The sequence below is a fragment of the Centropristis striata genome, chromosome 23 (genome assembly GCF_030273125.1).
Source record: "Centropristis striata isolate RG_2023a ecotype Rhode Island chromosome 23, C.striata_1.0, whole genome shotgun sequence".
Classification (NCBI taxonomy): Eukaryota; Metazoa; Chordata; class Actinopteri; order Perciformes; family Serranidae; genus Centropristis; species Centropristis striata.
Genome location: NC_081539.1, coordinates 20,594,295 through 20,609,822, shown reverse-complemented (window position 1 = coordinate 20,609,822; position 15,528 = coordinate 20,594,295). Strand labels below are relative to the sequence as shown.

At 37.1% G+C, this 15,528-nt stretch overlaps 2 protein-coding genes across 3 annotated transcripts in view; one reads left to right on the top strand and one right to left on the bottom strand.

Annotated features, from left to right (window-relative positions):
* Nucleotides 1-999: 999 nt before the first annotated feature.
* sec61g (SEC61 translocon subunit gamma) lies at nt 1,000-2,961 on the top strand. Its single transcript, XM_059327336.1, has 4 exons — nt 1,000-1,148; nt 1,535-1,638; nt 1,804-1,906; nt 2,800-2,961. The coding sequence occupies exons 2-4, from the start codon at nt 1,545-1,547 to the stop codon at nt 2,807-2,809; spliced, it is 207 nt and encodes a 68-aa protein (XP_059183319.1). The 5' UTR covers nt 1,000-1,148; nt 1,535-1,544; the 3' UTR covers nt 2,810-2,961.
* A 99-nt stretch (nt 2,962-3,060) lies between these two features.
* tpk1 (thiamin pyrophosphokinase 1) overlaps nt 3,061-15,528 on the bottom strand; it is a 78,463-nt gene continuing 65,995 nt past the window's right edge. For both annotated transcript variants that reach the window (XM_059327334.1, XM_059327335.1), the window contains exon 9: nt 3,061-3,864. In XM_059327334.1, the coding sequence (XP_059183317.1) occupies nt 3,692-3,864 (173 nt within the window). In that variant the 3' untranslated portion in view covers nt 3,061-3,691. The remainder of the gene's footprint in view (nt 3,865-15,528) is intronic.

Sequence of the window (15,528 nt, the reverse complement as noted above, 5' to 3'; positions counted from 1 at the left end):
GTCACAGCCACTCTGCTGCGATAGCAAGATACAGTCTTAGCATGTTTTCACATGTAAGAAGAAGAAGAGAAAACATAGTGTCATATCATAAAACAATTACAGTTATTATTTAATTATTAAATCATGAACATTATACAGACAAAGGCACAGCGAGTTGGATAGTGCAGGTAGATGTTTACAATTGGTAGAAATACAAAAATATGTGGGAAAAGAAAAAAAAAAATATTTAGGTAATTTCAGCCTGTTATCTTCTATTTCTTAAAAATGATTCAGGTCTTGACTCCTTTTCTATGTTGTACCCTAACTAAATAAGAGTTGTAATAGACCCAGATAATACAAGAGCATGGGTAAAATATATGAATACAGCTATTGCTGTAATCAGTGGTGGAATGTAACTAAGTACATTTACTCAAGTACTGTACTTAGGTACAATTTTGAGGTACTTTACTTGAGTATTTCCACATATGTAACTCTGTACTTCTACTTCACTTCATTTTAGAGGCAAATTTTGTACCTTTTACTCCACTACAGCTGCCTGCTTTAGTTACTTTTTAGGTTAACATTTAACATAAAAAATATGATCAATTTTAAGTTATAACACATTTTTATTATTTAAACCACATAAAAGTATATTAAGTAGTTAAAATGAACCATACCTTGACAATAGGTAAAATGCTGCTTACATAAATGCATAAAAATAATAATGCAATAATGCAAAAATAATAATACAATAATATATTTGGAATTAATATAACATCTAATTGGAGCCATTCTGATTCAACAAGTACTTTTACTTTTGATACTTTAAGTGCATTTTGATTCTGATAGTTTTGTACTTTTACTAGTAAATTTTGAGTATAGGACTTTTACTTGTAGTGGAATAATTCTGTAGTGTGGTATAGATACTTTTACCCAAATAAGTGATCTGAATACTTCTTACACCCAAAAAATCTGCCTCTGTATTACAACCTCCCAGCCTGTAGGTGGCAGTGTGGACAATAAAGCAAGCTCAAATGAAAAAGAGAATGACAATCATACGCATGCGCATGTTAAGTCTACGTCAGCTCTTCTTCACTAACAGTCTGCCCAAAAGCTACGTGGCCCTCACTCCTCTGACTGCCTTCTTCACAATACGACCTCAGAAACAGGTAAGATTGGTACTATTCGATTAAATATTATTTTACCTTTTACATAGAGCTATTACATTGACGTAAGTGAGATTTGTTTAACATTTATTCGTTTTACTTATTGTATTTTCGGCTATCCTGACGTTACGTCGACCTGGTAGCATTTCTTACGATAACGTTAGCTAGCAAGGATGAGTAAACTAACGCAACTCACTTCAAATCATGTTATTTTACTATAAGGGCACATGTAATTAAACATACTGGTTAATATTTACTAGAAAGGGGAAGCATCTGCAGTATATTAACAATTCTAATGTTGTGGGAGTCATGAAAGTCTCTGGCAGCTGAAGTCAACGTCAGCACTCAAGCAGTCCGGGCTTTAACATTGTGTTTTTATTCTGCTGCAGCTTGAACACCATGGATCAGGTAATGCAGTTTGTTGAGCCCAGCCGGCAGTTCGTCAAAGACTCCATAAGGCTCGTAAAGAGATGCACAAAACCCGACAGAAAAGGTAGGTTTTTTTCTTATTTGGCCCAGAATCTGTTGTGTTGGCAGCAGCATTTCCAGCTGCTTGGCTAACAGACAAGGGCTCAAACGAGCAATGAGTTATTTTTTTGAATAAGATAATTTCAGTTTTGCTGTATTTTTGCTAATTATTATTAATCCCCTCCTTCAGAATTCCAGAAGATCGCCATGGCCACAGCGATTGGGTTTGCCATCATGGGTTTCATTGGTTTCTTCGTCAAACTCATCCACATCCCCATTAACAACATCATTGTGTAAGTAGCAATAATGTATAACTTATGCACATGCTAGAAAACTGGTTGTTGTTGTTTTTTCTCATAGTTAATTGGTTAAGAAATTGTGGTGTTAATAATATTGGATAGGAACAGTAGACATGGCCCAGCAGAAAACGGTGTCATGATTAAAGGCTGTGGGGATCACTGCTATCTAGGTATTTCATTTGAATATAAAGAGTATCACAAGTTTTTAATCATTTTAAATTAATTAAATATATTTTATTATTTGCACTTTAATGTCCAAAGGGCATCCCTTCTAATTGTACAACCAAATGCAGTACATACATTGTTACTCTAAATGTAAAAGTCACAGTATTCTTAAGTATTTGTAGTCCAATTTTGGAATTTAAAAAATCTTTAATAAACTAAAATACCACTTATTCACCAGTACTGGGCTCATAATTTAGTCCTCTGTTAGTGCTTTAATTTAGTTTTAATGATGAAAACCAACAAGTATGCAATTACATGAGCACTGATTCCTATACATTTGACTTGTATAAGGCAGCATAACATTAACTCATTTAAGGAATAAAAATTCTTTACATTTACATCACTTACAGTAATTAATCATTAGCCAAGAGTAACTCAATTACACAAAATATTGTAGCATGATTTTATTTCTGTGCACAAAAGAGCATAAAAAGTGTCCTAAAGTGCAGGAGTTGGATCGTCTGCCTTTGGAATACATGTGTGCCACAATGCTAAATATAAATGGAACTGATGCATACAATCATTGTAATTTGGCTTTCTTAAAGCAGTGATTAATAGGTTTGCTTGGTCATTTATTATAAATATTACAGTAAATTTTGTTCATGTACTCTTTTGCTTTCTCTAATCACTAACACTGCCTTTCTTGTTTTTTTTCCATCTAGCGGTGGTTAAATCCTGGTCAAGGAAAAAAACAGAACAAACTTCAATACCCTGGGACCGGCGACGGTGTGCAAAGTGTTATTGGGCTGGTGTGATGTCATTTTTACATTGTGTACACAACATTTATATTTCAATGTGTAAATAAACCAAATGGAAACACAAAATGATTTGTCTGGTCTATTCAGATAGCCTTGCTATCACTACAGCATGAACACAATAGTTTGGTTCTACGTTTTAGGATTTTCAGACATACAGTACATCTGTCCTCAAAAGGCACAAATCTGAAGCTAGGTGCTCAGTATTTTTTTTTTTTTAAATAGTGCTTGGCAGACAATTGTCAATATGGTAGCTACAAGTGAACAGTGGAGCTGGAGTACTGAGTTCAAAGGCACATCGTGTAGGCTGTGATACAAAGCAGAATGTACTTCAGTTATAGTGGTGTCTCTGCAATATGCTGTCATCTCAGTGCTTCTCAAAAGTTACCTGATGTGTTTTGTTAAAGGGAACCATGTTTCTATGGAATAAGGCTTGGATTTGGGTGTGCTATGCATAATCATCTACGAGGATACATTTCTACATGGTTAATTTAGAATAGTACCTGACATAGTGAAGAGGTCTATCAAGTGCTGCATTAAACCCGTTTTAAGTGTTAAAACAGTACAGTGTCCTTCACAAAGATGGCCACAATGGTATAAAAGCAATGTGCTCTTTTGGTCAGTTTAGAATTCTCTTAAGTTTCAACAGAGATGACCACATTTTGATTGCATGACACTTAAACACTTAAGTTACATTTTTGGCCACATGTTGCAGGGCTTTCAGATTTTACCTCATGCTGTATTGAATATAAAAGTGTTTGCTAAAACTCAGCAGCAGGAAAATAGTTACATGCTCTGATCAAATACTTCCCGTTGAGGGATTTCTTCTGTCATTCCCCATCCTTATGCCCATGCTCCAGAGCAGAGGCTTGTCAGTTGTCACAGTTACAGGCTTCCTGGGGGTTCCATCAGCAGCTGGTTCGTAGGTGTTGGAGGTGCTTACTAGCTTCCCGAACTGCAGGACCTGGTTATCTGGACAGAGGAGACAGTCATGTGATTAAATGCAGCAGTGATGAGGGCCGGCTGGTGCACTCAATGGCTAATTTAAATTAAATTATTCAATGGGTAAAAGCAGATAATTAATTTTCAGTGACTAGTTATGATCATGCACACAGCCTAGTGCTACTTTCTGTTAATTGACTATTAATATTGCAGCTGTATGTTGGGGTCTTGTTATAGAGGAAGTGGCTTGGAGCAGTCTGTGTCCCCCCTGAGGCGAGGTGGTCCACATGACTCTGCTTTATGTCTGAGCAAAGAAATGTGGACCTAGCGAAGCAGTCCAAGGCCAAACGGTTCACAGCCAAAACCGCACACGTTCACAAAAGCTATTATGCTAAGGCCACTGAGCATACTCCCACTTTATGGTTACTGAAGTGCTTACAGATCCTCTCAAAGAGAATCCTTCAGCTGATACTAACAGGAAAGGTGACCACTGAGGTGGAAGAGTCACATCAGAATTTGTGTTTGGCATTCTTTGCCAGCAGCGAGTGAAAGAGAACGAACTCTTCAAGGAGACAGCCGTTATGAGAAGAATATTTTAAATAAAAGGAAGATGCAATATTTTTGAGAACATTTTGAACCACATGATGAGCTCAGATATATACCTTTTTACATATTTAGCTGTTAATATTTTCATGGTCAGAACACTAATGCTTTAAAGGTTTTGATTTAATAATTTGATTTTCTTCTTGTGCGTCCTTCAGACTAAGGGATTCAGAACATTCAGTTAACTCTCTGTTAACAAATTCAAAATGAAAAAACGATTGGGTTATGTATTTTCATAAAGCTCAATTTAACAGTGTGAATGCACCAAAAGTTGAACAAAAAGTGGTTTGATTGGACTGAACCACTCAGACCTGAAAGGACACCAGGCCAACACTGACATCCAGTGGTCTAACCAGGAAGCTCAGTGGTATCTGGATTGAGGGGGCATCAGTGTGAGACAATCACTGTTCAAGAGATTATCAAAAGTTCCCTGAATAAATCCATTATTATCTTTCACCTTGACCATGCTTTGTAATAAATAACCTGGGAAAGATCAACCTCTGAACAACTTCACAAATAATTAGCTTTAACTGGTGTAAATAAAGAACATGAAAGTTTGGGTGAGGAATTTACTCATGCAAAATAATGAATCTTTCAAGAAAATAACAAACCCATTGACCATGCTTCAAGGCCCAAATGGCAGAATTTACGCAACATTTGCTTTGAATAAGCTGACAAACACCCTGAAGAGTGGAGCTGTTGGATCATGTCTAATATGAAAAGGGCAAACTCACCTCAGGAGATTTACACCTGGGGTTCGCCATTATTCATTCACTATTATCTATGCTCTTACAATATGCAGCAAATTAAATATTAAAACATTCCCACCCTACAGGTCAGAAAATTCACTGTTTATTGTGCTCATGTTTTGTTTGAGTTACTTCACAGAGAAGATAAAAAAAGATTCTGCGGTAGCTTTTTGCTCTCTAAACAGATATTTTGAAAAGCTTTTACCTGTTTATGTCTCAGTGCTGTCATGAGCCAGGAGGCACTGTGGCTTTTTTAGTTTTATTCTCTAAAGCACTCTATCGCTCAGCTCTCTCAACTCTGGCTGTGAGAAGCATTGACTTTTCTTTTTTTAGCCATATTTATCTTATTATCTGGTTCACCTGCTTGGTGTCAGTGGGCTATAAGCATTATCTGAAACTGAGTTGGAGGCTTAGCGCTATGAGGTGCATAAACCACAGCTGTAACTAGGTGGGCAAGATGAAGTTTTGTTTCTACCTGTCATTCATTTTCCGCCTCATTAATAACTCTATTCTATTTTCATTTGAAGGAATAGCATTGTTATCCATTCTTCTACATAATTTGTTCCTGGACACATCAGAGCAAACATTTATTGTCATGTTTGTGATTTTATTTAATCTGACTGTTGTTGATGTTCGGGTTGGGTCAGATTCCTTTTGAAATGTACTCTGTGTATTCTACGACATGTGGGATGCTTTTTTTAATCTAAGGCCACATGAAGGAGGACTTACAGTATGTAAAATATCATATTCCATTTTCAATGTAAATACAAAAGAAGAAAAAACTATTATTGATAAATCATTATTCCAAAATATAAATTAAGTCACCATTAGCAAAACTGGCACTATATCTAAGTTTCATAATTATCACAATTTTTTAAAAATAAAAAATATTTGAAAGACGCAACAATGTAACTATAATATGCAAATTTGTTTTAAATGCTATTTTATCTGATTATAATTAGATTATCACACACACACACACACACACACACACACACACACACTATATACAATGCATGCACAATATAGAATAAAGGCTACTAAACTAGCATTCTCTATGTAATGTATAATTTAAATGTGTATACAGTGCATTAACACATGTATATATGCAATATATCCAATATACACAGCTCAGAGTTAGTTTTCATAAACTATGAATTTTATCTCAAAGACTGCTTTAGCAAAAGTCTAATTCATTAGGCTGCATGTAGAGGAGTATTTAAATGGGTAATTTCTCTTCAGTCTCACAACAATCGGTGCCAAGGCAACTGAGGTTCATCATTAGTACAGATATCTTAGACTGGCTTTTTGTAGGCTCTGTATATTTTAAATAATAAAAAAATAATTCTTACAAATACAGCTTTTCTGTACAGTATACAGAAGTACATATTATTTTTTCCTGTGTAGAATCAGGAGAGTAATTAGTCATAAAACTTATACAGCAAGCGTGATGCCTCAGACATCATATTGTAAACTATTAGCCCAAACCAACACCTAGTAATTGCATTGTTTCAACATCCTCCAGAAGACACAAAAGGAAAAAAAAGATTTTTATGAATATGCAAAAATAGTTTTGGTGCAATCACTTCTTGCAAAGGCAAAAATGAACACAAAGGAACAAAGACAAGAGAATGAAGCGAATCATTTGTCCACAGGCGCCTCACGCACATCAAACAGGGACAGAAAAAAAACCTTTTCTGCTTCAAAGACTGCCACACAAGCATGGTATTAGACCAGCTTGACTCAGAACGAGGAAGAAAATAAGCTGTATGTGAAGTTCGGGTACTTAATAATTGAGTGAACACACACAGCCACAGTCACTATGCTATGCGTGTATGAGAACAATGTCTGACTGTGTTAAAGTGCCGGCCTGAAGTTCTCTCTCAGCAGGGTAATGTCTTTCCACCAGGTTTACACCAGCAGAGCCATGAGGGTTAGCAAAGAGGTGGAAAAACTCAGAGAAGCCGGGGCAGATATTGTAGTATTTTGTGTAATGTGTGAGGGAGCATGTTTACTTTTAATAGCTCCCTTTGGGAGGACCAAAAAGTCCTCATAAGTAAATGAAGAGATAAACAGGGATTGCTGTGTATATTCTTGAAACTGTCTCAAAACAAACATACATGAACATACTATTTTATTCAGCCAAAGTTGGAACAGTTTTGGTTATTTTACATAAAAATCTGCATTTGCATTTTTTTCTGATGATGTCACATACATCTGTACACAAATGGTTAACACTTTTCTTAGGCAGCCTGGCAACTGTCAAATCTCATCAAACTACACAGTCCTGAGGAAGCAGATTATCTGTGGAAAATAATATTATGTACAGTGTATAAATAAATTCTATAATGTTGTGAAATTAAAAAAAAAGATGTATTTCCTTCTCTGACTTTTGTTTGTCTAGCCATGAACATGCATTGTTATTTAGAAATACTGAATTTTTAGGGGCTTATGGTCTTTATATTAGGTTTAGAATAGGCTAACAATAAGTCTCCATTAAGTTAATGTTTTAATAATTTACAAATAATAATAATAATATAATAATAACTTTTTTATTATAACCGGGGGTCAGTGTGGGGAAGCATATAGCTACAACGAGCTTCCTCAAAACAACAATTCACGAGTGTGCCATAAATATTAGCTTCCTCAGCAGGCTGCCATTGCTCCATAGCTATTCAATCATCATAGAAATTTCATCACTGCACACGGTTATTATATTATTATCAGAGATGAGAGAACATGTCAACAATGAGGATGTTTTCAGGTGTAAAAAGTGATGGCTGTAAATAACCAAACTACCACCAGAGGCAGCAGAACACTACAACAGGAAGCACCAGGAGTCATGCTTAACAGCAGGTCATAGTGACACCTACATTTACCAACACACATTATCTCTTCTTGCTGTCTCTCATGCACACACATTTACAAACATGCACACGATGAGAGTCTCACACACACACACACACACACACACACTCACACACGTGTGCGCGTGTGTGTGTGTGTAAACTCTTTACTGCACAAAAGCCTTTCAGATGGCTTCATTAGTAATCCCCTCCTCAAAGCTGATACTGATCAATAACGGCCCCTGTTGCAGAGGGGACCGAAATGAGCGTCGCACCCTCCAGTGATAACAATGGAGATGTTTGCTGCCTGTAATTGCATTTCCAGCGCCACAGCCGAAAGGGCCCGTCAGCTGTAAGTAGACCGTATTTACACAACAAATTACCCAGGAGAGAGGGTGGGCGAGGAGAGGAGAGACTCACAGACACTCACACTGCAGTGGACAGGTAGAGAGGGGAATTATGGGTGTTAAGGGCCATTTTTGAAAGGGAGAGAAGACTCTTGCTGCTCTATTTTTGCCTCTCGATGTTGTTTTGAAAACAGGTTCTCGAAGGACATGTTAAAAGGTGCAGCATGAAGCATTTTTAAGCACCAAGACATTACTGTCAAATTATCTGTGATATATTGGTGCACCGTAATGCACAGCCAGTCAAGGTAACTGGTCTCGATGCAAAGCTTACGTTTATGTTAATATCTTTAAAAATGAAGACCGTATTTTCCATGAAAACTCAATTTATTTATTTTGCAAAGATTATGCTGATCCGTGAACCTGTTTGACTTTCCTTTAGAGGTTGCACTTATTATAAATGATTTTTCTATTCAACTTCAGCTCGTATCCCCGCCACTCATTCTGAGCTGGAAAAAAATCACTCTTACTGTTCAGTTAATGAGTAAAATCTGCCCATTGTATATTTTTAATGCTAATTTCACTAATCACTTGTAATGGAGTATGAAATTGCTCATTGACAGGAAAATGTGACATATCACACCTTTAAAATAACACTGAGCGAGTCGCAGTGATCCCAGGCACTCCAACACAAACAAACAGATCATTTTCTCCCTCCCATTATATCCTGATGTGTTAAGCGTGAAACACGTGTCCCCTTTTAACGCGACTTGTCATCGAGAGGCAAATTGAACTCATTCAGTCAGATCCTCCACTCTTTTAGACCAGTGTGCTATCAAATTTCATCACGCTTCACAGTTCCAGAGAGAAAATCATTTTCTATAAATCATGTTTGTTCAATACTGAGCTGTCCAATTACTAAAATGAGGTGAATGTATGACTGTGTTTTGCACAAATTCTGCGGCTCTCTTGCCACCTTCACAAAGACACCGTACATCATTGCAATAAATAGACTCAACATACTCTACGTCTGTAAGGTAAGACAGCAGAGAAATATCAGAAAACATAAGAGAGATATTTATTAGGACCAAGTCTGATGTAAGGCCTGTTTCACTTCAGATCCACCAAATAACCATGGGGAATATAATGTACATTAAAAAAAATATATATATATACTCATCTTTCAAAAACCTTCAAATGAAAGAATTATAAACTCCCAGTTGTCTGCTGTTTGCAGATAGATGAGGTTATGAATTGGATTGGATGAGGTGGATTCAGTTAATGCACAATTTACAATATACAGTCAAGTTATAACTAACTCTAACAGAACACAAGAAAAGATTTGTACTGGGTTTAGTGGCAGAACCATTCAGAAGCAAAACATGAGGGCCTCTTAGAGTTTTGTTTGTATAGCTGATTCAAATCCTTTGGAGTGTAAACAATGATCTATTGAAGAAATCATGCACTGTTCATATTATATCAGCCTGTCATTTTAATGCAGCGTCCTTCGTTTTCTCTACCTGACAGTCTCCTTATATTTAAGGCTATTTATTGGCCGTGACATGAGCCAAGGCGTGCACCAGCAGCGTTAGCACCATCTGCTGTGCAATGATAGCCGTTTCCATTAAATGTTTATGATGGCGCTGCTAGGTTTGTCGAAGAGTGCGAGGTGACAAACGCTATTCTGGTTTAAGTTGACCTTCAGATAAGAAAACCCGTCTCTGCTGAGAATGTGGTATCAGTCAGTCGAGAGACAGAAGTGCAAACAGACAGGAGGGGAAATTATATATTTTGATATTTGATTGTGTGGATTGTGTTATTCTTGACAGAGGGGTTGAGTAGATGAGTTGATAGGGTTGATATGGAAATTAATACCCTGTCATGAATACTTGAGTTTGTGTTGACTTGTGTATACATTAGGTCACAGTGATTGCATGTTTAGTCCAATATACATGAATGCATGCACTCCTCCTGTGCCTTCTTGCTAGTCTGCAGCTCCACTGGGGGTACTAGCAGCAGTTCACATCAGGCTGCTCTTCATTCCCCCTCTGCCCCCGTGTGTGATGTGCACAGCGCCAGAAATCTACAGATCCATAAATAAAACCATAAAACAGCAGTTTTCCCTCCCGCTGCCACACTGCACCGCTACAGAATACATACACTTTTCATTTCCCCTCTCTAGGACCTTGGTGAGTGGGAGCGAAGGAGAGAGGGAGGAAATGAGAGGAAAAGAGAGTTAGGAGACATCAGAGTTAGGCGGCGTCATTATGCAGAAAGGTGTAGTAGAGGAAGAGAGGAAGAGAAAACATGTGTAGAAAGGGATATGAAAGAAAAAAGCAAGATGGAGAGATAAAGGAAGAATAGTTTAATTTCTTTAGTCTGCGTCCCTGAAAAAAACCCCAACAAAAACACCAGGCAAGAGTACAGACAGAAAAACATTGTCAGGGAAAAGAAAAGAGATACGAAAAGAATAGCGAAGGTCAGGGTACGTGTTTGCATCTCTAGGAAACAGAAGGAAAAGGAGAGATCATACAGTAGAGATGTCTGCCTCTGGCAGGGACACTGGGTAAGACCTCACTGAACCAAGTTTGTCAGACACATCTATCTGTTTGACTACAAGATAAAGTACACTGCTTTACCTTTGAAAACAATCCTTTCCAGTATTTAGAACGCCTCCCGAATACTGAAATCTCAGACTGCACACATTGCTAAAGGTTTGGGCTGTGGAGCAAAACTTTAAAGGTCCTGTCGGAATAATCTTAGATTTACTGTTTCCAAATTCGTATGAAAATGTTTTTTGCTTGTTCTTTCACAATTACAGAATGGGATTCCTTGTTCTTGCAGACATCACAGCATATAAACTTAAAAGTTCAACAGTCCCTGCTGCTTTAGTCAATAGTGTTAGTTAAGTCTTCAACAGCAAAGTCTTTAAAGCAAGAGGCTGTCTGGATATAAGTACCAGTGAAGCAAATGAAAACCTAAATCGTCAAAATACTGTATACCTGTATCCTTTCAGTAGTTCTTCATGTTCAGAGTGTAACTAAAATATGGAACTTGCAGTGAAATCCTTATTAACACCATCTCATTTGCATGCCAACGTGTTTGTGAAGGCTTACATTTCATAAACAGCATGCTCTCATTAACAGTGAGGGCAAGCTTTCTAATCTTGCCCAAAGTTTACTTTTAATTAAGATTTCTCCAATGCTTCTGCTCTCTATGAGACTTTGCCGCCGAATTCCATCTGTGTTCACGTGTTTGTTTTTTATCAAACTCAACACCTGTTTTTGTTGGATTTGTGCGAGTGTGTCTATGTGTCTCATGTTGCACTGGTTCATGTGTGTGTTCACAGGCGCTGGTGCCTAGAAATGTCTTGGGAAAATGAGTTAAGAAACCCCATCTGGTGGGTCATCTGAAGGACTTTTACCATTCTCATGACATTTTAAAAACTGTGTTCGTTTATCAGTGGATTAAGTGACGCATTTGAAAGACCTGGAGACAGAGTAAGAGGGAAAGAAAATGCATGTGGAAGATTTAATGTATAGATTGAAATGTGTGTGTGTGTGTGTGTGTGTGTGTGTGTGTGTGTGTGTCTGTCTGTCTGTCTGTCTGTCTGTCTGTCTGTCTGTCTTTGTCTCAGACTTAATCATACATGCATGTTTGTGTGTTTTGTGTCAGATTGTTTGTATTAGGAGTTGGCAATAGTAAAAAAAAAACTTTTTATATAAGAGGTATGTCATTTTATATCATGGTAGAGATATGATAAAAAATCTTCTAGAAAAAAAAAATATATATATATATACATATAATATTAACACATTTATATAGACATTCATGTATGTAATGTGGGATCACTAATGGTGCTTTAGGAAACACCAACGAAATGTGCGGATGAAGAGCATGTGATTGATCAAAAGCTCCAGAAAAGTAATTTTCCTGTTTGCTTCAAAGTCAAGAGTGATCTCCCAAACCAACATGGACGACAAGTCCTTAAATGCTCAAGAAAAAATGTAATCCATCTGCTGATGAAGATAATGTGTTATAGTCAAAAGCTTAACAACGGCAAATAAATGGCCCAAAACTACAAAAAAGCTACTAAATAATGTACAATGTGAATATGATTACAAAACAACCAGATCCATTATTTATTTGACTTCTTCTGCATTCCATTGTTTGCAAAAGTCTGACTGTTTAGAAGTCTATGAGAAAATGACCGTACTTCTCACTTGATTTATTACCTTGGGAAACATTTTCCTAATAAGTTTATGTCTCAGTCACTAGTTTCAAGTTTTCGCCAATATAGCATGCCGTTAATTGTAATTGTTAATTATCAGTTCATCAAAGTTGGGGGTTTTTAAATTAAAAAAATGCCTTATTCAGTATTCTTTTGTACTAAATGGCACTTGAAGGTTAATTGATAGGCTAGCGTTAGCTGATAAGTGTGCACCAAACTCAAGGCTTCAAGACCGTAGGCCACAAACCAAAGGGTGACCTCACAGTGGTTATGTCCACTACTTTTATCTCTTTATCTATGATTGTTATGCTACATATAAGCCTAAACTCATAAATACAACAACAAGTGTTCAGGCTTCTTTTGGTCTATGTTGCATGTGCCTGTGTAGTTATGTACTGAATTCTGAGCGTTGCCAAAATGCAGGTCGCCTACACTCAATACTGTGCCTGAATGCATTCAGTGTAGACACAAACAGAATTATACAGCTGCCGTTGTTCTGCAGACATGCTGCTTTTGCAATTTAGGCTGTGTAAAGCTAAAATTTGATCGTGAGTATTATCGTGTCGGACAACATTGACTGTCTTTATCAAAACAGCACGATGGGAAGAATCCACAAATACAAATAAACACTTGGTCTTCAGTGGGATTTATGCAATTGGGCATCTTCTTAAGCAATGTCATTGTCATACTTACAAATCACGCCTAGGCACATTCATTATATGCCGAGATATCACATCATAGTTTTTGCTCTATAGGCATATTTACTACCCCTAGTACTCAATGAACATGTATTTGAAACAGAATTCTGGGTTCTGTGTTATAAAAACAAATCAACCAACACTAAAGGCTTTATGATTTTAACTTCATAGACCTGAAAAAAAAGGATTTTGTAGGCTTTATCTTGATATTAAATAGCAAAAGTCTAGACTCTACTGAATTATATGTCACAATATTGATGTTATATTGATTTATTGCATAACTGCTTGTATGTATGCTTCAGTCTGTGCTTATGTGTATGTACCAGTGTCCAATGCTTGTTAGTGCATAGATGTATGAGCCTGATGATGCTGAAGTTATGAGCAGCAGGGTTGTAACCAGTGTTGTGGAGTACCAGCAGAGTATTTGCATATCAAACTGAATGGAAACCTTACAGAGGAAAGCCTTCTCAGCCTTTATGTCATCAGTGGGATGACAGCCATTGTTCATGGTCCACAGAAGTTTCTCTCGCTCTTTGACGTGCGCACACACACACACACACACACACACACACACACACACACACACACACACACACACACACACACACACACACACACACACACACACACACACACACACACACACACACACACACACACACACACACACACACACACACACACACACACAGAAACCAACAGGCAGTGAAACATAAACAAGAGCACATGCACACATGCGCGCCTGCTAATACAAAACGCAAGCATATAAAAGAAAAGATACATTCATACCCACCCACTCACACTCACACATCCGCTATGCGGTAAAGAGTTGGTTTGTGGATGACAGCTATTCAAATTTGTTGTTCATTATGATCCACGCTAAGCCGAGAACATCATGACGAAGCAGGTTTTAACGCACAATCACAAACACACACACACACACACCATAGCAGAGGCCATAACTCAGCCTATGTTGCTGCAGGTTGAAGGCTTTTTAATATTAAGCTGTCGGTCGGGAGAGGGCTGAGTCACAAAGAAATGACTAAGGAGGTTTTCCGCATGCCAGCACATAACACACACACACTCAGGTACACACGTAGGATAGTTGCTCTGTCAGTCACAAATGGAGATATATTGTCTCACTGACCTTCATAACCATAATCATCCATTGCTTTTTACTTGTTGGAATAAAGTTTTTTTTGGTGAATTAATCGGCCTCAAAAAGCACACTTGGAGGGATTTCATCATTTGACAATAGCTCTGGACCCACATTTATTTCTTAAGGAACATAACAGATGGCAGCCAATGAGAAGCATAACGGGAAATGAGTGTTTAAAGACAAAGCATTAGGCCTGAGACATGTGTTGGTCGTTTAAACTGCCTGCCACCGTTTTTGACTGATCTCCACATTGTATTTCAAAACCATTGAAGTGTTGTGTGAGAGTTTAGATTAAGTGTTTGCTTATTTCAAAATTCCCCAAACTGTCATCAGGGACAATGTAATGTGTCAGGACAAAGTCTGAGCTCCAAGTATAGGTCACAATCAAAATCAAAATATAATACACATTATCCCTAATACATTAGAATGTCCTAATAACAAGCATAAGTATGTAGTTCCAAAGTTCCAAATCATCTGATATCATTCTGAGACAGCAGTACAATATTGATTGGACTGTCCGAGCTCATAAGCTGAAGACTTTACAAATACATTTTTCTGCATTTAAATGACATAAAGAAAAAGAAAACCATCTCAGAAATGGGTTTTAACAGTCAGTCATCTTCTCAAACTCAGATAGTCTTTTTCATAACGTCTGCTCACGGTGCATTTGTCTGTTTAGCTTGAACTTTTTGTAAATTAACATATCAGGATTTTAAAAATCCCTTTAATGATTGCCAAGGAACATTCTATCTCCCAAAAGTAGCTTCCTATCAGTAATGTTAATGCACTGAACAACTCCACAAAAGCAATATCCATAAAAGAAAAGGATAGGGGAGAAAATGAAAAATTGAACTGAGACAGAACCTTCTAACAGGCGCTGGCTTTTAAATTATTTGTGAATTTAAAAAGTCCAACACACCAAAAAAGAGCTATAAAATGTATCAAAATGACAAAGCAGGCCAACACTTTCTATGTCTATATGCAAGTATAATATATTACTACATTTACATATTTATATTCAAATTGTATAGTTCCATAATAATATGACTTGCAGATATTAGATA